The 21,130-nt window shown below is 52.6% G+C and overlaps 1 protein-coding gene across 3 annotated transcripts in view; it reads left to right on the forward strand.

Moving 5' to 3' along the window:
* Positions 1–20,678, forward strand: part of TMEM63C (transmembrane protein 63C) — a 32,626-nt gene extending 11,948 nt beyond the window's left edge. For 2 of the 3 annotated variants that reach the window (XM_059850049.1, XM_059850048.1), the window contains exons 2-24: positions 6,788–6,902; positions 7,178–7,398; positions 7,771–7,850; positions 8,970–9,057; positions 10,951–10,988; positions 11,409–11,551; positions 11,848–11,899; positions 12,341–12,449; positions 12,899–12,972; positions 13,076–13,156; positions 13,293–13,413; positions 13,528–13,661; positions 13,880–14,002; positions 14,546–14,699; positions 15,243–15,349; positions 16,140–16,226; positions 16,745–16,810; positions 16,935–17,097; positions 17,321–17,426; positions 17,627–17,794; positions 18,075–18,190; positions 18,395–18,466; positions 18,548–20,678. In XM_059850049.1, coding sequence (XP_059706032.1) covers positions 7,201–7,398; positions 7,771–7,850; positions 8,970–9,057; positions 10,951–10,988; positions 11,409–11,551; positions 11,848–11,899; positions 12,341–12,449; positions 12,899–12,972; positions 13,076–13,156; positions 13,293–13,413; positions 13,528–13,661; positions 13,880–14,002; positions 14,546–14,699; positions 15,243–15,349; positions 16,140–16,226; positions 16,745–16,810; positions 16,935–17,097; positions 17,321–17,426; positions 17,627–17,794; positions 18,075–18,190; positions 18,395–18,466; positions 18,548–18,760 — 2,493 coding nt within the window. In that variant the 5' untranslated portion in view covers positions 6,788–6,902; positions 7,178–7,200 and the 3' untranslated portion in view covers positions 18,761–20,678. Of the gene's footprint in view, positions 1–6,787; positions 6,903–7,177; positions 7,399–7,770; positions 7,851–8,969; positions 9,058–10,950; positions 10,989–11,408; positions 11,552–11,847; positions 11,900–12,340; positions 12,450–12,898; positions 12,973–13,075; positions 13,157–13,292; positions 13,414–13,527; positions 13,662–13,879; positions 14,003–14,545; positions 14,700–15,242; positions 15,350–16,139; positions 16,227–16,744; positions 16,811–16,934; positions 17,098–17,320; positions 17,427–17,626; positions 17,795–18,074; positions 18,191–18,394; positions 18,467–18,547 lie in introns of those variants that run through there. The other variant, XM_059850050.1, reaches the window with a different exon arrangement.
* Positions 20,679–21,130: the final 452 nt, after the last annotated feature.

Below are 21,130 nucleotides of genomic sequence, written 5' to 3' on the forward strand. Positions count from 1 at the left end.
CACACAAAGTGTGGTGTGAGGGGCTCTATGCACAGCGGGAGAGTGAAATGCAAACCAAATATGGGTTAGAGCCAACCTGCGCTGGCAGCTTAGTCAAATGTGGCAAAAATGGCTGGGGGTGGAATAAATAAATTCCGCTCCGATTCTTCCTTCCCAATCTCAGTGTGCTGGCTCCAGCAGCTGCTGGCTTGCACATGTGTGGAGGAGGCTGGAGAAGCGCTGCTCCCTGCACAGCATCTCCCACACACTGGCCCAAACAAATCTCCCTGGCTGTAAATCTCACTGTAAGCACTGTTTGCTCTTGCTTGCCTGGGATTTGGCTTTATTCTGCCAAGGAGCACTGCAGCAAGTCAGCGTTGGTCTGCTCAGTCCACAGCATGCCTGCAGGAGAAGGGGTTTATGCAGGTGGCTGTTTGGAAGGCCACAACCATTGTCCTGCAGACCATCCCAAGGGACTGGGATGCTTTCTCATTCAAAAACTTCATGGAACTTAGTCTAAGTGCCAAAAACTCGCCCTGTCATGGTGGTGAGGAAGAAGGGGAGGGCAGGGAGCTGTGGATGATGTGGCAGCTACCACAGGGGCACATAGCAGGGAAGGGGTATGTATTGATTTCAGGTGAGTCCCTGGGTCAGCATGACCCTGCACAATGTTTCCTGAAGGTGGTGGCAACCTGCCAATCTTAAGTGCAGAAAAACTTGATTAGCTCCCCAAAATGGGGTCAATCTCAGACTCCTAGTGCATTATGTTATTTAGTTTAGAACAGTGTTGGTAAGGCAGATTGGGAATGGTGAAGCATTGGGGGTAGGAGCAGCAGTGCCAAAGGCAGGCTCACCACTGAGAGGAAGGACCTAGCTGTGGAGTTTGCACTGCCAGAGCCTGGGTGGGCTCATGGGCTGGCTCTTTCCCCAGCCTTCCTGGCCTGGCTGGCAGGGAGCCTGGCTTTGTACTCCTCAGTGAGAGAGCAGTGCCCGAGCTTATTGATAGGGAAGATGAAGTTTATTTGTACCATTTTAAAGCAGGTTTTTCTTAAGCAGTCATGCATTCACATTCATTTTCTCATTGAGTGGTGGGTATGTGTGCAAGATGGAGTAGAAACAATGAAACATGAGTCCTTGTGACCTTTCCAAGTGATCATATCTTCATTGGCGATGACAAAATTAGTATATGAGTAGGTGTTTTTTACCTGTTAGGGGTCATCTGTTTCCGTAGAGTGGTTCTTTGCCTCCAAACCTGACTAGCCCAGCCTCCATAGCCCACAAGCCATTGTATGAACCTTCTTGCTTGAAAGTTGCATCTGATTTGCAACAGGCTAACAGAACAGGCTGGTCTATGTCCATGTCCTGCTAAAGATAGGGTGTAGTCTTCTGCTGGAGGGTTGTCTGTCTTGTATCCTGACAGGGTGTGTGCACAGCATTCACACCAGTGTCAATGAGCCCTGCCCAGGGATGCTGCTGCCCCACAGGTGCTCACCTCACAGACCATGAGCAGCCAAATCCTCTCTGCTTTTTGGATCTCAAGACCATTAATCTTAAGAGGGAAGGTTGAAAGGAGAGCTAGGGAGGAATGCCTTGGGCCTCTGTGAGGTTTTGAAGGGCTGTGTCTCTGGTCTCATCCCCTCTGTGCTCATACCCCTTGGGGACACATGTGGCCCATGGTGTGCCTATTCTCCCATGCACCAAGCTACAGGAACGGAGAGGTCACCATGCCCTGTGGTGCCAAAGCTGCCAGGGTGTGTGCTGAGCTCAGTGCAGGCTGTTGATGAGCCTTTTCCCTGAAGTCCTGAGGTACTTGGTTAGCCATGCTGAGTAAGTGGCAGTGGCTCAGGTTTCCTGCTGTCCCCGTCACTGCAGTCCTGCAAGGTCGGTCACTGCAGTCCTGCAGGGTGGGATGCTGGAGGTTTCCTCCCTGCCTGGTCCTGTGCACGCCAGGGCATGAACCTGATCTCCCTTTTACAGCAGTCCTTGATTTTCCTTTCCCTTGCCCAGCCACAATCTACTTGTAATGGAAGAAGGATGTAGAGGCAGTCATGTAGCACAGATGCTTGTTTTCTAGGTCTGGGTCCTCAGCTTGTCCTTTTCTCTATGGTCACACACAGAAATACTCCACCAACAGCCCCATGCCCTGGCTGCCCTCTGGCCAGCCAAAGTCATTAATCCCACCTGTTCCAGAGTAGGATGCTAAGGCTGGATGAGCGTAGGCATGCTGGGAAACCCAGCTTAGTCATCTCAATGCTCCCAAGACTGTTTTGATGTTTTGCTACTCCAGCTGTCCGTGAATCCCCCAGCAAATGAGTTTGCTGGCAGGATGCTTCAAGGGAAAGGCAAATTATGAAAAATTGCATTCACATAAAAGACATGCCTTATTTTTAATTGGAAATTTGATTCTCTGGATTAGTGCCCGCCCAACCGGAGAGAAGAAACATATGCTGATGTATCAACAAAACAAAGAGGGCACTGAATATTCAAGGCAAAGCTTACACGCACTGAAAATGCTTCATAGAAATTATCCAGCAAATCAGTTTCAGTGGCAAATCTCCTGCATTCACTTGCATTCACAGGCCACAAAGAGGAGAAAGAATTGCTCTACATGTTTTCTGACTTTTTTTTTGCCCCTGTTTTAATGTCTTCCCTCTAAGACCTGTAACGTATAGACCATATATCAAAATTTCTGACTTTATCTTATTGCTTCATTTTCCCACCTGCAATCCTGTACACCCCCTGTGCTTCTTGACTAGTCCATTGCTGTCACTTCTCCAGGACAGTGGCTGGTCTGAAGGCCATCTGTCTGTGGTTGGCATCTAGAGGCCCTGCCTCATACACAGCTAATGGGAAGCTGTCCTGACATCTTCTGGAGGTGACACCCATCCAGCTCTGTTATTCACAACAGTATTTGTTCCTTTCGCCCATAAAGATTGGGAAAAGCACAATGGCAGTGGTGTAGCAGGGAACAGGAAGTGGTTTGGTGATGGTGTCGGTTTTGTTGAATCTTTCAGATACTATTGCAAGCTGCCTTCAACTGAATATTTCAAAATGCTGAATTTTCTCATTTGTGTGACGTGAAAATTTAGCTTAGGCATTTCAACAATGACTTTAAGTGTGACCTGCAGTGTCCCTGTGATTTGTCATTCTGTATACCAAAAAACTTACCTCTCCAACCAGAGGGAGTTTGAACATGTTCTACAGGTCTGAGTTGAGGCTGTTCTTGATGCATGTGAGCAGAAATCTCCTCTCACTGTTTCTGCTGCATGCTGTTCCTAGAACATATACATGATTTACTTTTAGCTGGTTGCCCCCAATAGTTATATTAATGGTAACATTGCAGCTATATAATTTGCATAAGCTTTTCTGAGAGCAGCACCATAAAAGGTGAGACTAGCTGGAACAAATGATCTAGAAAAGTAGTGATTTGGGTATTTAGAGGAGAGTTTCTGTGGCTATCTGGTGATGAAATGAGCAGCAAAAGGGCATGAGAGTGGCTCAAGATCAGGTTCAGAGGAGCTGTGATATACTGCAAAGTCTGTGTTTACAGCCTGAGCATGACATGAAGGCTCCTTTGAGCTCCTTTGGAGTTGGAGGTGCTTAAGAGAGAGGGGACAGAGCTGGATTGGGTCTTCAAGTATCTTCTGGTCCTGAAATTTGTCTGTGCAGTCTGGCATTGTATGGGCAGTGCTGTGTGGAGATAAGTGAGCCAGTTGGACTGGAAGGGTGAAGGCTTGCATTTGGGAGCTTTCTGAGCAGGAGAGCTGGGAGCAGGAGATATTAACACCATTTCCAGGAGGAACCCATTGCCTTTGGCCACCAAGAGCAAAATAACTGATATGGGAAAGAAAGGGATAACAACAAGGACTTGATAGAGAAACACAACTTGTACAGATCCCTGTGAAAATCCCCCTCACCGTACCATCCCTGACAGGATGTTCCTCCTACAAGCGTGAAGCCGGTGCCTAGAAACGAGCTGCAGGATCTTTTTCCTGTGTAGTGGAGTGGTGGTGATGGAGAAAGGACTCTGAAGTTGCTAAGGGTCTCCTTGTTTGTTTGCTGATTGTCTAACAGCACCCTCGGTCAGTGACACACTCTCCTTGTTAACAAAAAGGCAGTGAATTATTTAGCAGCTGAAAATGCCAGATGGCAGTGGCTCTGCTGCTTACAGGAGGAGGGGAGAGAGAGAGACACGCACATGGTGAGGAACAGATTGAGAGCATTGCCATAGCAAAGAGCAGACCCTGGCTAGAGGTCCTGGTAGCCCGGGTGACAAGCAGGAGGCAGGCAAGCCAGGGCAAACAGCTGCTGCTTGCCAGAGTAGCCCACTCACTTCTTATAGGTCTCTTCTAGAGGTCTCTTGTCAGGGGTCATTACCCTGATGGGACCATGCTGGCCCTTGAAGTACAGGCCTCCCAGCCATGGCTGGGAGACAGGCTATGAATGAAGGCACTGCAGGGAGACTTTGCCAACCCATCCATCCACCTGTGGGGTGGAAGTATCAGCCCCAAGTCTGCTGGGATGCTCTTTGGAGAAGTATCAGCATATCTCAAGTGACCTGGCAGTTCTTTTGAGAGTCACACTAATGTTCAGCTGTCCTCACTTGGGCAGTGATGTCTCCAGACATCATAGTCTGGACAGATGGATGTGTATAAGTGTATATGGATAGGGTTCCAAGGGGAACTGAAGATGCAGCATGGGCAGGTCTGTAGCAGACATTGAAGCCCATGGCTCAGGTGACATTGCACTGTATGCACAGGAAAAGGGACTGCCACATGTCTGCATGTCCTGGGGAACTTGATGCCTGTAGTTCAGCAGCTTCTGATACCCCTTCAAGGCATCTATGCAGGTAGTCAGATGCCAGCCGAGTATTGTAGTGGGGTGAGACTTAAGCTCTTCTGGGCTCATAGCCTTGGTCCAATCATCCCAGACACTGTTAGGCTTCCAGTGGAGATTTTTCTTTGGGCTTGGGGATGGAATTTATGCTTCAGAAATGAATAAAATAGCAGGTCACCTCTTTTTTTTTTTTTTTTTTTCCTTTTTTTTTTTTTTTTTGTCAACTCCTGTGTTTGAAAATCTCCCTCTTCCTCAGCTTTTTTCTTTCCCTGGGTGAGGAGGTCAAGGAAAGTCGGTCTCTCAGGCATGTAACATATGTCAGCTCCTGCACCAGCCCTCCTGTCCTGCTCACTCTGGTCATCTGAGGGTTGAGGGTGTCTGGGTTCCTCATGAACTTTAGGACAGGACTAATCTCCTTCTCATGAACTTTAGGGCATGACTCCTCAAGCAGAAAACTGCAAGGTCTAAGAGAGAGAGGCTGAGTCATGCATATAAAATCAGGTGCTACTGTAGTCCCCCATCTATCACACTGACACAGCACAAGTAAATGTTTCCCAACAAGAGCAAATCTGTGTAGAGCTTAGGAATATCCCCTTTCTAAGCCAAGTAATTTTCTGTGTACTGTCTCTGTGCTCCCCAAGGACCTCTCAATTAGGTTTCCTTTGGTGTTGAAGATTTGATCTTGTTTGGTCTTGGTGACAAAAACTGACATAAACACTTTGTGTCTCCACATCCCTGGAGGTCCCATCTGTCTTTGTTTGCATTCTCTTCCGCTGCTTAATCAAACCATGGGTTCTACTTCTCTTCCTCCACCCTGTTCATGTGGGCTTTGAGCAGCCTCCAGCAGGGACTACATGGTGCTGGGTGACTGCAGGGGCTGTAGCAGGGTCTCAGTTGTGGCTGGAATATAAATGAAAAGGAGGGAGAGGAATGGATGCTCAGTGGCTTGAATGCAAAGCTCCCAGGAGTATGTGTTGTAAACCACTCTTGAGTTTTCACATATCCTTTGCACTGGTCACAGTATACTCACTTCAGTATATTGTGCCCATCATGTCTGCAGGGCAAGGCACTTACATAGCTCCTTATAAACTTCAGGCAGGCCTGAAAATGTTCTTGTGAGGTGCACAAGTTCCTGAGAATAGGAATGTAGAATAATTGTGGTTGGAAGGGCCCCCTTGGAGGTCATCTGATAAAAGACAGACCTTGCTCAGGGCCAGGCCAGCTTCAAAAATATATTTGGCTGCTCAAGGCCTCCAAAGACTGAATTGTCTCACCACAGACAGCTGTTCTTCTCTGAAGGCCATGCAGCTCTTCAGGCATGAGAAGCAGCAGGCTAAAGGCATTGAGAGTGACTCCAAAGCACAGAGGCAGGACAGGCACATGAGGACAAGAGACTCTGGCCCCCTTGTCCCCACCCCATGTTTGTTAGTGTTTGCTGTGCTAGTTCCCTCTCCTCATCTTTGAATGGTAAGTGCAGCAGCTGTTTGGTACTGTCTTGTGGCATCCCCATGAGTAACAGACTGCCATATTGGCTGTGGTAGGGTGCTCTTTCTCAGGGGTTCTGGGCACTGCAGGTTTGGAGAGGATTCTCTCCTACCTAAAGCATGGTGGTAGGAAAGGTTTTGGAAAAAAGCCAAAGTGTTGGCCATTGATGGCCTTTAAGTGTCTCCTGCTAGTGAGGACTGTAACCTATGGTATCAGCTCCTGGGGAAGGTGGCAGGAAGCCTGACACTTGTGGTTTTGAGAAGCTAACTCTTCTGAAGAGATCAAGATATCTTGGGAGGAGCAATTCTGCTTAGGTGGAAAGATAAAAGGGAAGTCCTCTAACTTGTGAGTCACATAGATCATGGTGCTGGAGGAGGACAGCAGGCTTAGGGATATTCCATAGGAAATAGATACCTGGCTGTGGGGAGAGCAGCAAGTGCAGCCCCAGCAGCACAGTTGTCAATATTATCATTGCTGGTTTTTTCAGAAATTCAAACAAATGCTTCAGCTTCTCATTCCTGCCTGCTGACAACACCAGGGTGGCCATGACTCAACCCAGCTTCCAGGACTGAGGAGCAGAGGTGGTGAGAGACCTGTCTCAGGTATGACAGAGACAACCAAATAGAATGGGGTTTAATGGGGTGGAGAAAGGACAGGAAGTATCTGTGAGATTTCTTCAGCAACACCCTCTGCCTTGTATCCAACAACCTGTCCCTGAGAGAGACTGGGACTGGGGAAGCTTTGAGATCACCAGCCACTCCTCTCCCCTCTCTACCCTTAGTGAGCTCTTCAGACCTTGATGGAAGGGACCTGGAAGAACCATGGCCCCTTTTCAAACAAAGGCTTCTCCGTCCACACTCCTGCCTCTGTGTTGCAGGGTGGGACCTCACAACGGTGTCGATGGAAAGCACATACTCGATGGAGCCAGCACCAGGTGGTGCTGGCTTCACCTCGCTGGACATGCTCATCTTCCTGGACGCCCCGGTGAACAGCACGGACGAGCAGTGCTTCAGTGCCCGCTCCCGCAGCACCGTCCTGGAGGGGCTGCCCTTTGGTGGCGTGCCCACCGTCCTCGCCATCAACTTCATCCTCTGGCTTGTGAGCAGGGCAGCAGGGTGCCATTTCAATGCACTCACATGCACTGACAGCCCTCACATGCACTGACATTCACACACAAGTGCAGGCTGTGCAATGGTGCACCTGGCAAACCGGGGAATAGGGATGAGTGCACTGGTGCACCTGGCTGATGGGGGGACAGGGGTGAGTGCAGGGGTCCAAGGGCTTTGCCCATGTCATGGTGTCCAGCAAAGGACACTTGGGCAGCAGTGTTGAGATCACGGAGCAGGAAGAGTTTGGGGTAAGAGTTTTGCACGAGCTTGGGCTCGTGAGTGAGAAAGCACAAAGGAGATATGAGAAGATCCCATGGGGTGAGACCTTGCAGCAAAACACTTCTCTTTCTTCTTCTTACAGCTTCTCCTTCTGGTCTTCTCATGTCTTCGGAAAGCGGCTTGGGACTACGGGCGCCTGGCACTGCTGATGGACAATGACAGGTGAGGAGGATGCAAAGCTGCTGCAGGTGATGGCTCTATTCTCTTCAAGAGGGCTGGAAGGAAGGCCAGCATTGTTGCATGACACACAGAGTTCAGCAAGTGTTTCTGTCCCTCCTCCCCACTGGGAATGGCCTGGTGCCCCCATTTCCCATGGAGGCACAGCCACCATCTGCTGCAGGGAGAGGGAAAGCCCAGGCGAGCTTTCATTCCCTCTAGCATTTGGTGACAGTGTTCTTGGTGCCATTGGGGGCACTGTTCTGGGAAGGACAAATAGCTATTTTTCAGTGGGGACTGTGCTGCTGCTTCTTCTCCTGCCACTCTCTTGGGATGAACAGCACTGGCTGGTGGCAGGGGCAGAGGGAGACACACAGCAGTAACATTGTTCCTCATGTCACCACAGCAACTTGCCTGGCCCATTGTTTGGGCTAGGTACAGAATTCCACAAAAATAAACAGTGTTCTGGTAAAAGTAGAGCCCAGACCATATTTCCAGGTGGGCTGTACTACCTACAACAGCTTGCCTGCCAGAGCACAGCTCACCTTGGGCAGCAAAGCATCTTTCTTTGCACAGGCTGGTGCACAGAGGAGGGGTCTGTGCAAGGCTGGGCAGCCCACAAAAGTAAGATCTGTGAAAGTCCTTCTTCTGCTTTCTCCTTTCCAGTTCCTCTTGGCCTCTGAATCTAGAGCTGAGTCTGGTGATGAATATGTGATATTTTCCCTTCACCAGTGAGATCAAAGGGCAGTCAAGATTTAAAATGCAAGTTCTGATTAGATTCCTTTTTACTGTAAAACCATTTGAGACATCTGAAAACAGTGGAATAGAAAATATCTGGTTCAACAGTCCCTTGTAATGGAGCTACGGCTCCATCTCCATGAACTCAACATGGGTCAGGGCCACAAAGAAGCTGGGGAGACTTGTTGGTGTGAAGGCAGCAGAATGCAACTCCTTTGTCCCAAGCCCAGAAGTAATCACTGTACCAGCCCTAGTGTAGGATGCAGGGAGGGGGGGAGGCATTTCTTGGGCTATTATCCTAGCAGGAACTTCTCTAGGGGTGCTTATCCTCTCATGTCTGCTACTTCTCTTCTGCCTCACCCCTCTGCTCCTCCCCTCACTGCAAAGCCTGACATCGCTTTTCTATGGAGAGCAGAGCGAGAAGGAGAAGTCCCCGTCAGAGAGCAGCCCTCTGGATGCCGACAACAAGGATGTGGTGAGTGCCAGTGGCTGTGGCGGTGGCAACCTGGGCTGGGCTTGTCCCAGCCCAGCCTGTCCTGTTCTTCATCAGAAACCCTGGTCAGAAGTTAAGTGTGAGAAATTAAATCTCCTGCTCAACACTCTTCATCAGTGGGGAATTCCTGAAAGCTGGAGGGTTTTTTGTCCTGGATTCTTTGAGGCATCTATTTTGAATGGCACTTTGGAGGGGATGCTCCTGTCAGCCAGCATCTCACAGCTGCATGGCTCTTCTTGCAGCTGTGTGGGTCCAGTATGATGCATGGCCAGAGCCCAGCTGCATGCCTGCAAGGACCTTTCCCACCCCTCAGGATAAAGTCCCCCACACCACATTTCCTCCTCTGCCAGCATGGTGGGGCTTTAAAGTAATCTTAAACTCTAGCATACCAGGCTTTCCTGGAAACAAACACAGACTGACACATTTTGCTGCCTCTTTCTTTTCTGGTAGCAAAAGCTCAAAAATCAGTCACTGGTACGACTATGAAAAAATGTTGTGACTTATTAAAAAATCTAGGTAGGAAAGAAGCAAAATCCTTGCAGGTGGCAGGAGGCCTGTTTAAAGGTTCTGTACCAGATGCTCTAGGCAAATGTATATTGCTCATCAAAAAATGAGAAAGACTATAGGGAAAGCCAGCACACTAAAGAGCAGATTAAAGAAGATTATTAGAAGTAAGAGGACATCCTTTAAAAAGTCAAATTTTCCTCATTTGTGAACAAATGAGGAAAATCTCAACTCTGCCAGGTTAGATGTAAAATACACTAAGAGGGGAGAAGAGCAGTTTTGAGGAGAAATTTGTAGAGGGCATAAAAAGCTCAGAATCACAAAATCACAGAATGGGCAGAGTTGAAAGGAACCAACATGGGTCATCTGGTCCAACCTCCTTGTTCAAGCAGAGTCATCCTAGAGCACATGGCACGGGATGGTATCTTGAGTATCTCCAGTGAAAGAGACTCCACAACCTCTCTGGGCAGTCTGTTGCGTGGTGCTTTCTTCCAGTCCTCAGGCACCTTTCCTGATCACCATGGCCTTTCAAAGATGATAATGAGCTGCCTTGCTGTGGTGACCACCAGCTCTCTCAGCAGTCATGCATGCATCCTCTCAGGGCCCACAGACTTGTGGAAGTCAGGTCTGCTTAGGTGTTTTCTAGCCCAATCCTCCTTCACCAGGGGAATGTCTGAAAACCCATGTGTGTACACAGTGACAGGGAATAAGCTAGTTAGTGCACAGGAACTTAGGTTATCATGTACCACTCTACAGCAGTGCCACCTCAGCACTTGCTAGTGGTAAAAATCTTGAATGTTAGGGACTGTCATGGAAGGGGAAGAGGAGGGAGCTCTGGAAGCAGGAGCCTGTTGCAGTGATGCTCCTTAATATTCAGAGGAAGCTGAAGTCCAGCAAGTCACCCCTGAAACAGTGGGTTAATGCTTGACTTCAGCTTCTTCTGCAAATCCTTCTGCAGCCAAAAATATGCACCTGACATCCATCAGGATGGTGGATGTTTGTAGAGAGACTTCTCTGTCCCTTTATGCCCCTGCCCCAGCAGACTCCTTGTTCCCACTCACAGAAATTATCACTACTTTCAGGAAGGTGGTGTGGTCTCTCGGGGCTGGAAGAGAGGTTGTGCTCAGCTTCCCATCAGCTCTTTGGAGTGTGTTTTCCTTGCTTCTCCTGAGGCAGCTGCCTCTGCCATTGGGTTGAGCATTTTTCCATAATTGCTGAGCTGCCTTGGGCACTGCCTTCATTTGCTCAACCCCCTGGCCATATGCACTGCACCACCTCGGCATGTTTCCCCTGCATATGTTGTGACCCTGTCCCTCACTAGGGAGGTGGGGGTGGTTGCCCTTGTCTCATCCTGACTCTTTTTCTTCCTAGGGATTCTGTTCCTGGCTCCTTTCTATCTACCAGATGAAGTAAGTGTGTGTGCTTGGCATTATGGTCCTGCCCCACTGCTACCCACCCATGGGGAGCTGGTGCCCACAGGTGATGGCCCATCACCAGGAGCTGCTGGGATCAGCGGCAGAGGAGAGCCCTCTTAAAACATGCTCTCTGAAGAGAGAGCAGAGAGCTCACCTCTGCATTTCCTCCTGGCCCCTAAATCCTGTCCCAAAGAAAAGGGCTTCAACTTCTCCTGATAGGAACCAATCCTGTAATGAGATGCAGTTGGAGTGCTGCTTGGGTCCCTCATTCCCTCTGTGTTCAAATCTTTTGCGCCACTCTCAGGATGTCATGAGTTGGTGTGTGTTGTGGGAGACTGGAGCACGCCAGTGTCCCCATGACAGGAGGTGGTGAGGAGGAACCACCAGCACTGACCCCCACCTGCCTCTCTCCAGGGATGAGGAGATTCAGAGCAAGTGTGGGATCGATGCCACCACCTACCTCTCCTTCCAGCGGCACCTCCTGGTCCTGCTGATGCTGGTTTGCGTGCTCTCCGTGGCTGTCATCTTGCCTGTCAACTTCTCAGGGGACCTCCTGGGTAGGTGCTTCCCTAGTTATAGGATGACTCAGGAGTGCCATGCAAGCTTCCAAGCCTTTGGGCAAGCATTGTGCTTCTGGAAAAGAAGGCAAAAAAACCCTCTCTCAGAAGCCCCCATGTGAGCAGAAGCTCACCATCAGCTGGAGCATAAAAGGCTGGGAAATTCAGGGCAGTGGGGCCTTGGGGACCCGGGAGATGGAAAAGAAGGGACCAGAGACCACAGCTAATAACTGCAATATGGACATACACGCTGCACTGGGTTCCCTTAACCTTCTGCTTCTCCTCTTCCTCTGCAGGACACAATCCTACCCACTTTGGCCGGACAACCATTGCCAACATCCCAACTCAGTAGGTGCTCCCACAGGCAGGGGGGCTGTGTGTGCTGCTGCTGTGGTGGGCACTGCTGGGAGCACCTAGGCACAGAACTCACCACAGCCCTGTGCTGGGGACAGGGACAGGTCCATGTGAGCAGCACACCACTCACACTGGCTCTCCTGTCCCTCTGTACTGCATGAGTACAATCTGGGCAGCCAAGCCAGTAGCACTGCTCTTGCACCCCACTGCTGGCAGAAGTGCTCTTGGGGATGTTGTGTAGCCTCATTTCTATAGTATCTCAGTCAGCAGCCTGGTGCTGCCCCCCCTAGTTCCTGGGGTGAGTGTCTGACAGCTGGCACAGGGAGGTCCTGCTGGGTGGAAGGGGTGGCCGTGGGTGAGATGCTGAGTGCCAGGCTGGTCCCCGTGCCACGTGCTCACCACAGTGCTCATTGATCCCCAATTCCTCTCTTCCAGAGACCGTCTTCTGTGGCTGCACAGCATCTTTGCCCTAATCTATTTTATCTTCACCATCCTTTGTATGGCTCACCACTCTGTCCACCTGGAATACAGAGAGAATGAGAAGGTGAGAAACCACCCCTCCTCCAACCCTGCCTTGTTCAGTGCTGCTAATGACCAACTTCTTGCTTTGCACAAATGCTGGTCCCAGTAGCTAGAGAGGATTTTAGGAACAGCATGGAACTGGGCTGGCAGGGAAGGGAGGGAAGGGTGTGGCTGATTTTCACCAGCTTCTGCATAAAGTGACAGCCTGGAGGCAAATCTCTCTCTCTTACTGTCTTGTCTCTTGAGACCGAAGCTCTGCTGTATACATCTGTCTGGGGTATGGCATTGTCTGGCTGTCCCTCAGGGTTTGAAACTGGGCATTGAGGAGATCTGTGCTGACTTGCCTCTGGGGTGGCAGCTGGTGCCCCAGCTTGCTGCTGGGTGGACAGGGTGGCAGCATTATATCCTGCAGATCCCTGCCCATCCTGCAGATCCATCCTGTCGATCCCTTTGCCTCTTCTCTTCCCCAAGGTCGCCCGGACACTGATGGTTACCCACATCCCCAAGGAGATCACAGACCCTTCACTTATCATCAAGCATTTCCAGTGAGTAGCCATGTGCCACAGCCTGCTGGGTGAGTCGCAGGCAGGTGGCAGGGACTGTCCCTGTCCCCTGGCTCCTGGTGCCACCATGCCCCTGTGCTTGCAGCGAGGCTTATCCCAGCTGCACTGTCACCAATGTCCAGTTCTGCTTTGACGTGCGCAAGCTGATGAAGCTGGATGCGGAGAGGTGAGTGCATGCACCTCCATGTTGCCTCCGTGGGAGGCTGCACTGCTCCTGCCCACCACATCAAGGCACCCAATCTGGGTTTATGTCTGTATGTCTGGTGCTCCCCACATGACCTTTGCTATCGGCTTCCTGTCAGGCGCAAAGCAATGAAGGGGCGGCTTTACTTCACCACCAAGGCTCAGAAAGAGGGGAAGATCATGATCAAAACTCACCCCTGCGCCCGCATCTTCTGCTGCCACTTCTGTGGCTTTGATGAGGTAGGAGGCTGCGGGCAGGGCTGCAGGAATACTCTGCACCATGGCCAAGGCAGAGTATGGCAGCTTGCCCCTGCCCCAGCCCTGTCTACAGCACAGCCCTGGCTGCTCCCACAGGTGGATGCTGAGCAGTATTATGGGGAGCTGGAGGAGAAGCTCACCGATGAGTTCAATGCGGAGCGCAACCGCATCACACTCAAGCGGCTTGATATGGCCTTTGTCACCTTCCAGGATGAGCGGATGACAGCTGTGTGAGTGCCCCTCATGCACAGGCCATGGGGATGTCCCTCAGCCTGTTGCCCACCACTGCTGGGGAACTGGGGCACCTTGCCAGCTTTTCCCACCAAAGCCAGGCAATGGGTCGGTCTCTTCTATGCCTCTGCCATCTGTGGAGTTGGCTGCCCTGTTAAGGCTGTGGGAAGGGTCTCACAAGAAGTGAGACCTGACCCCTGGCTCCCTCTTCCTGCAGGATTTTGAAGGATTACAGCCACATCCACTGCCGCAAGCACCCCCAGCAGTCCTCTGTCACCACCGTGGTCAAGTCACACCACTGGGGTGTTCGCTATGCCCCTTCACCCAGTGATATCATCTGGTGAACCCCCACGGCAGAAGGGGAGGGAGGAAGGGGGAACAAGCAGATATGGGGAAGCCCATATTCATACCTATAAGGAGCCCATGTACCTAGCTATAAGGAGCCTATGCCCATAGCTATAGGGAGCCCATATAGCTGTAGGGAATCTGTGTATCTGTGGGACACTTTCCCAGGGTGATGGGGGCTGAAAATCCCTCCTATTGCCATAGCAGAAGTCAGCAGGGGTGATTGTGGTGATCATACTGAAGGTGGCAAGGCCCAGCCAGCTGAGATTAGGGGTGATTGCCAGACTTTGATTTCTCTGGCCTGATTCCAAAGCCTCCTGGTGGTATGGACCTCCTCTGTGGCTGCTTTCTGGTCCAGGGGGCTCTGCATGTGACATTAAAGCAGTGTGGGGAGGGGAAGAGGGCAAGCTCAGAACAATGTATGCCAGGATGGCTGGTGCAGATAGCAGGAGACAGAGCTTCATGAAGCTATGCTGGGAGGCCCAGGACACAGGGCATATCGTCCTCATCATGTTCAAGTTGTGTTTTCCTCTTACAGGGAGAATTTATCAGTCCGTGGCACATCGTGGTGGGTGCGATTCATTCTGCTTAATATCTGCCTGTTCATCCTTCTTTTCTTCCTCACAACGCCAGCCATCATTGTCAACACTATGGACATGTTCAATGTCACACATCCTGTGGAGAGCCTCAAGGTAGTCCCTAACCCATGCCAATTTTCCTGAAAGGTCGTAATTTCCAGGCTTACCTGTGTCAGGTGGAGGGCACTAGCTCTATACTGTCCTAAGACGAACCATCTCTAGGACAGGCATTGATGAGAAACAGGGTCATTCATGAGGTCATGTCGTGCTTGCTATCCATCCCTTCCTCCTTGTGTTTCCAGTGGCAGAGCCCTGGGGCAGCACCTGAGCTTTGGTGCTGGCGCCTCCATGGAGGCAGGGGGGTTGCTGTCGATTCAAGAAGGAAAGTCTGGAAAGAGCTCAGGAGATGTCAGGAGCTGCCAGCAGCACAGCCCCTTCTTGCTCATTGACCTGTGAGCTTTTGACTGGGCACTGGGGCTCAGAACATGGCTGTGGTGCCTTTAGCTGGCCTCAAGTTCTTATTTCATGAAACAAATGCCCCTGCTCAGGGAGGGGATGCTCCAGCCCACCTGCTGCACACACCATCATGTGCTGTCTCCAGCATGGCTGTGCTGTGGAGGGTTGCTGAGGGGGTGTTCGGCCTCTGTCTTCCTGCAGAACCCCATCATCACGCAATTTTTCCCCACGCTGCTGCTCTGGGCCTTCTCCGTCTTCCTGCCCTTCCTTGTCTACTACTCAGCATTCTTCGAGTCTCACTGGACAAGGTAATGAGGCTGTCCCCCACAGTCCCCCAGGGCTGCCACAGATGGGAGGAACTGCAGTGGAAGGGGAACCCAACCTGCAGGGAGGCAGTCAGTGAGAAGTAGACCCCTACAGTGGAGCAGAGCCCCCTGAGTGTTTCTCTCCATAGAAGGAGCCCCAAGTCGATGCACAAAGGAGCCATTTGCTTCCCAAAGTCCTCAACACTTTCAGGCTACTGACAAAGTCAGGTGGTTTTAAGAAGGATCTGAAGAAGTTTGTAAGAGGGACGGTGTGATGCTGGACTGGCAGCAGCAGGGCCATCCCAGACATGCTTCCAGCCCTCCAAGGCAGAGGTATGGGTTTAAGATGCTTAAAGTAGGGGAAACTGCCCAGCTCCTACAATGAGCTCTCTTTGTCTTGACCCTCCATCAGCCCCAAGCCCTGTGCCTCGTTTTACAAGTCTTTGCAGGAGCTTTGTCACCACTTCCCTTCCTTTTTCTCAGGGAAACGGGAAGTCATAAACTCATACTAGACACCCATCTGCCTCTTGTTGAGTGTCTGTACCAGCAGAGATGGTAGGAGAGGGCAAAGATGAAGGAGATGAGAGGCTACAGCAGATTCCTCATGGTGACACACCCTAGCCTGGGAGAGGCTTTGCGAGGCCCCAGTGGATGCACAGACCAAATGCACACAGCTTTGTGAGGCAGGGAGTAACTCCTTGGTGAAAAGCAAGACCAAGCCCAGCCCCACACCCAACCTGCTGCTCTTTCCCAAAAAAGTGCAATGTTCTTTTCTTGTCTTCCCTCTTTGCAGGTCAAGTGAAAATCAGATCACCATGCACAAGTGCTTCTTCTTCCTGGTGTTCATGGTTATCATCCTGCCCTCGCTGGGTCTGAGCAGGTACAGACCACCCTGCCATGCTGCTCTGCCTTGCTCCTGAGCTGCCAGGATCTTACCTAGGCCCCTCACCTTGGCAATCCAGCCCCAAAGGGATAAGATCCCGTTGCCACTGAAACACAGCGATCTTTGGGGAGGAAAACACTCCTTTAGCAGTGCTGAGCCACTCATACATGGTCACAGATGGAAACCTTCCCTGCAGAGGAGTTGAGCAGAGCAGTTTACCAGGCTGCCACAGCTGACCCAAGGGGGCTGGTGGCAGTGATCAGCTGCTTGGGTTCAGCAGACCCTAAAAGGACCTGGTCAGATAGCATAGCTCCAGCTACAGTAGTCCTGGCCATCCAGGAGGCGAGCACACATTCCACAGTGGTCTTGTGTGGCAGAAGAGGCTTCTCTGGCAGTGTAGGGTGCAGAAGGTGTTGCCTGCTCAGGACAGGGGAAAAAAGCACGTGCCTGCTGGGTGTCTCTCACATCGCTCTGTAGCTCCTCTGTCTGAGCTGCTCCTCTTCTGTCCCCTCCAGCCTGGACCTGTTTTTCCGCTGGCTCTTCGACACCCACTTTCTGGATGAGGCTGAAATCAAGTTCCAGTGAGTAGCGGGAAGCTCCCAAACTTCCCAGGCAAGCGGGAGCACCTGTTGTCTACTGCCATTAGCTCCTGCAGCTCCTGCCTGAGCATTCTCTCACTGTGTCACCTCTCTGTCCCTGGGGCAGGTGTGTTTTTCTCCCAGACAATGGCGCCTTCTTCGTCAACTATGTAGTGACCTCCAGCCTGATTGGGACAGCCATGGAGCTGCTGCGCATCCCAGGCCTCCTCGTCTACACTGCTCGCCTCTGCTTTGCCAAGTCTGAGCCCGAGCGGCTCCACGTCAAACGGGTATGTGGCTCTGGTCACCTGTGAGCCTTCGTGACCCCCAGCACAGCAGAGATGCACTCACTGGAAACTCAGGCTGTCGTGGTTCTATGGGGATACTTATGGGGACTTCTTCAGGCCCCTTGGGGGCTAGTGGGGGTGAGGCAGTCCTGTGGGCCAGGGTGCAGAGGCAAGTGCAGGCTTTGTAGTGACAGAGGTGACAATTACACTGTTGGTTGTGCCCCAGAGCCAAGCATACCAGTTCCAGTTTGGACTAGAGTACGCCTGGACCTGCTGTATCTTCTCTGTTGTCATGACCTACAGCATCACCTGCCCCATCATTGTCCCCTTTGGTGAGTATGATCCCATGCCCATGGTCCCAGCCATGCCAAGAACAACCTGTCCCAGCCACCAGCAGCAGCATGGGAGTGCAGGCTTCCTGCATGGTACAGAAGGGCATGCTTGGGCATCATTCCCAGGGCATGCCCTGCTCTCCCTGTGGCCTGGCTGTCCCCACTACCCTCCATCCAAATGGCTCCTCTTGTCCCACCAGGGTTGCTCTACATGCTGCTCAAGCACATGGTTGACCGGTACAACATTTACTATGTCTACATCCCCACCAAACTGAACCAGCGCCTCCACGTCGCCGCCATCAGCCAGGTCGTGGTGGCTCCCATCCTCTGCATGTTCTGGCTGCTCTTCTTCTCCGTCCTGCGCCTTGGTAGGGAGAGCTTGGGGCTGTGCCCTGCCACTACTGAGGGCCCTGTCTGATGCTTGGGGGTGACAAGCCACTGGTGTCACCCTTGAGTTAGGCATGGCATGGAGGGTGGTAGGGGGGAAGGTAGTGTGAAGACCTGGAAGATGAAGGAGGTGTCAGCTTGTATTTTGGAAAGGGGGTTGAGAGCTTGTAAAACCCAAAGCAGGCACCAGCCTGGGGCTCAGCTGGACATGCAGCAGGTTCTTGGAGGCTTATGTGCTGCCCCAGTGTCTCTGTGCTATAGGTCCCACCCGGCCTGTCACCCTCTTCACCTTTGTGGTCCTCCTTTCCTGCATCGTCTTCTCCTTCTTTGGCCTCTGCCTGAAGAAGCTGCAGCCACGGAAACCCTCAAGCTACCAGGTGAGCGCAGCCAGCCACCCACTCTGTTCCTTGACCCCAGTGCATCCCCTCCTGGCCTGCCATGGGTAATCAGAGATAGCACCTGGCTAGGCGCCCTAGCTGAGGCCAGCATAGATGTGGCGCCACTGCGCCTGGTGCCTGGCTGTCCCTAGCCAAAGCTGGGCCCTCCAAACCATGATTTCCTCATGGCCTCCTTCTCTTCAGATGTCTGACCAGTCTGAGGGCGCCTTCAATGACGTGGAGCGGAGCAGCGTTTCCTCCACCCCTAACTCCAATGTGAGTACCCCTCCGCAGCCCTGTTGTGGCCATCTGCTCTTGTTCCCCTGGGTCCTGATGGCCCACTGCCCCCTGGGGCAGCTCTTTGTGGCCACTGTCCTGCAGGAGCCTGAGCTGAGCCTGACACCGGCAGCCTCTCCGGCACACCAGTCCTATGGCACCATGGGCAACCACCTGGAGCCAGCGGAGGATGGGGAGGATGGGGGGCTGCAGAGCTTCGAGACAGAGCTGGAGACCGTGGAGGGCGAGTACAGGAGCGGCCCCGTGATAGAGAGCCAGGCTCGCTACCAGTGAGCATCCCTGTCACAGGCTGCGAACTGACTGTGCTGAGTGGAGGACGTGCCGTGGGGCAGGAGGGAGCCTTCCCTGCACTGGTGGGGGCCACCTTGCTAATGGGGCAGGGGATGACAATACTGATGTGAGGGAGAGACCCCATTGCGTGGGCAGTGGCAGGAGGGTCTGATGGTCCTTCCCGCTGCCTGCACAGGCTGAGCCCCCTAGTGTCCCCCTGTCCCCACCTGCCTCTTCCATCACACAGTGGGGAAGAGGGGGTGCAGCAGTATAGGGAGAGGGTCTCTCTGAGAGGCCATGCTTTTCGGGGCAGGCAGGAGGCCCTGTCCCCTCTGAGAGGAGGAAGCAGCCCAGACAGCCCAGATGAATGTGCCTGCCACCACACTGTCCTCTGGGTCCTCAGTGGCAGGGGACAGCCACCCGTAACCCTTGCATCTCACCCCACCCATCCACTGCTCAGGCAGCTGTCCTGCTGCCTCCCCTGCTGCTGGCCTGCAGGCTGCTGCCTGCCCCTGCTTTACCCATTTCAGCAGAGACTGCTGACATGTGTGTGCTTTGGTGGATGAGGTGCATGTCCCTAAATCTGCCACCAGAGCCCCTACATGAGCACCAACAGCCCTGCACCAAGGTAGGCATCAAATGCAAGCCCAGCTCTTCCTCGACCTCCCACCCCATCCCCCCATCTTGCTGCACAATGCCTGTCCCCTTGGGCTCTTGAGGAGAAGTGGGAGGTCAAGAGACAAGTGCTTTTAATGGCTTTGAGGACAGCTCCTTTTCACTCCTCTTCTCTGGCAGCACCCCATCATGCTCATGTTCTCACTGGGGCTCCCCATGGGACCCAGAATAGCTCTGTCCTAATGCAACAGAACAGGGGGAACAGGGGAGGCTGGCAGGACTTCCAGGTCCCCCTGGTCCACCACATCCCGTCTGCCTGCCCTTGTCCACAAGCTGCAGCTGTGGGATGCTCCGTCAGTATCCACACTGCCTCTCAAGTGTGAGTCCTGCTATGATTAGTGTAAATGTGCCATTACCTGCCCAGACAATATCCCTGGATTTTTCCAGTTCATCCAGAGTAGCTGTGGTGGCCTCTGGGGACAAAAGTTTATCCTCATTCTCCTCAACTCCTCTCCCACCATAACCCACCTGGGCATGCTGGCTCCTCATTCAGCCCTGCTTTGGCCTCAGGGCTGATTTTACTGTCCCTGATTCTCCTGCTAGCTTCAGAAGAACTAGAGTTGCCATCGTCCCAGGGCAGTGCAGGGAGGGAAGGGAGGAAGGTGCAGCTCTGCCAGCACCAGGGCTCCTGGCATGCCGAGTGCTGTTGTGTGAAGGCAGATGCTCCACCGTGGCACTGGTTAGCATTAGTAGTGCCACTGGGAGGAGGGGTAGTGTGCCAGTTCTGTGCTGGGGGGGATGTTAGGAGGCAGCCCAGCAGTGAGAGCATTTAGGGGGCCCTTAGGATGTTCCTGTGGGGCCGGTGGATCTCAGCTCAGCCGGCTAGCAGTCCCATGGCCCTCGTCCCACCCACGCTCCTGCATGTTGGGGCGGTGGCTGCGGCACACTAGCCACAAAGTGGTTGCCTCGGGGGAGCCTTGAGCTCAGACACACCCTTCTAATCCCAAAAAGTTTACTGGGGGGTTTGTGGCCTCCTGCCCAGGTGCCCCCATGGCTGCCCACAGCTCAGCTGCTCCCCTCACTGCCTGCTCCAGAGGCAGCCCCAGGCAGGGCACGGGGATGCTGGTGGCCTCACTGAGGGTAGAAGCAAGTGCCTGCTGGTGGCACTGCGTCCTCGGGAGCTCAGGCTGCTGGTCTGATTGCCCTTGGCTGCCCCACTCTAGGAATGTGCCAGAGGTCTGTACCTTCTCGTGATTTATTGCTATGACCGTGCCTTGAATAAAATGACTTCACCCAGCTGCTGCCTGGCGTCATCACCCCCCTGCGTCTTTCCTGGCACCACTTCAGGGGGAACCCTTGCCACTGGAGCCTTTTCCCACCTGTGGGCTGCTTTTGACCCTGCCTGGGGACATCCTGCAGATGCTTCAGTGGCAAGGAGACTGCTTGGACACATCCCCACCTCCAGACTGCCCAGTATGATCCCCATAAAAACAAACCCCGACATGTAGGCAGAAGCAGCAAAGTTTCAGGAGTGGGAGGGCACCTCACTGTGTCCCAGAAAGACTGGCACAGCCCTTGGCACCATCCCCCCTTTGGGGGTGGGCTGCAGTCCTGGGACAGTCCTGTGCCTTTCTTGCCCACCTTCTGTCAGCAGTCACTCCATTGGCAGAGCTGGCTCAGAACACCACCAAAGGTGCAGATGCTGCTTGAGGGTAGCAGGAGGGTGGCCTGGAGCCCCTCTAGGACCACATCAAGGGT

The sequence above is a fragment of the Haemorhous mexicanus genome, chromosome 6 (assembly GCF_027477595.1).
Source record: "Haemorhous mexicanus isolate bHaeMex1 chromosome 6, bHaeMex1.pri, whole genome shotgun sequence".
In the NCBI taxonomy this organism is placed as follows: domain Eukaryota; kingdom Metazoa; phylum Chordata; class Aves; order Passeriformes; family Fringillidae; genus Haemorhous; species Haemorhous mexicanus.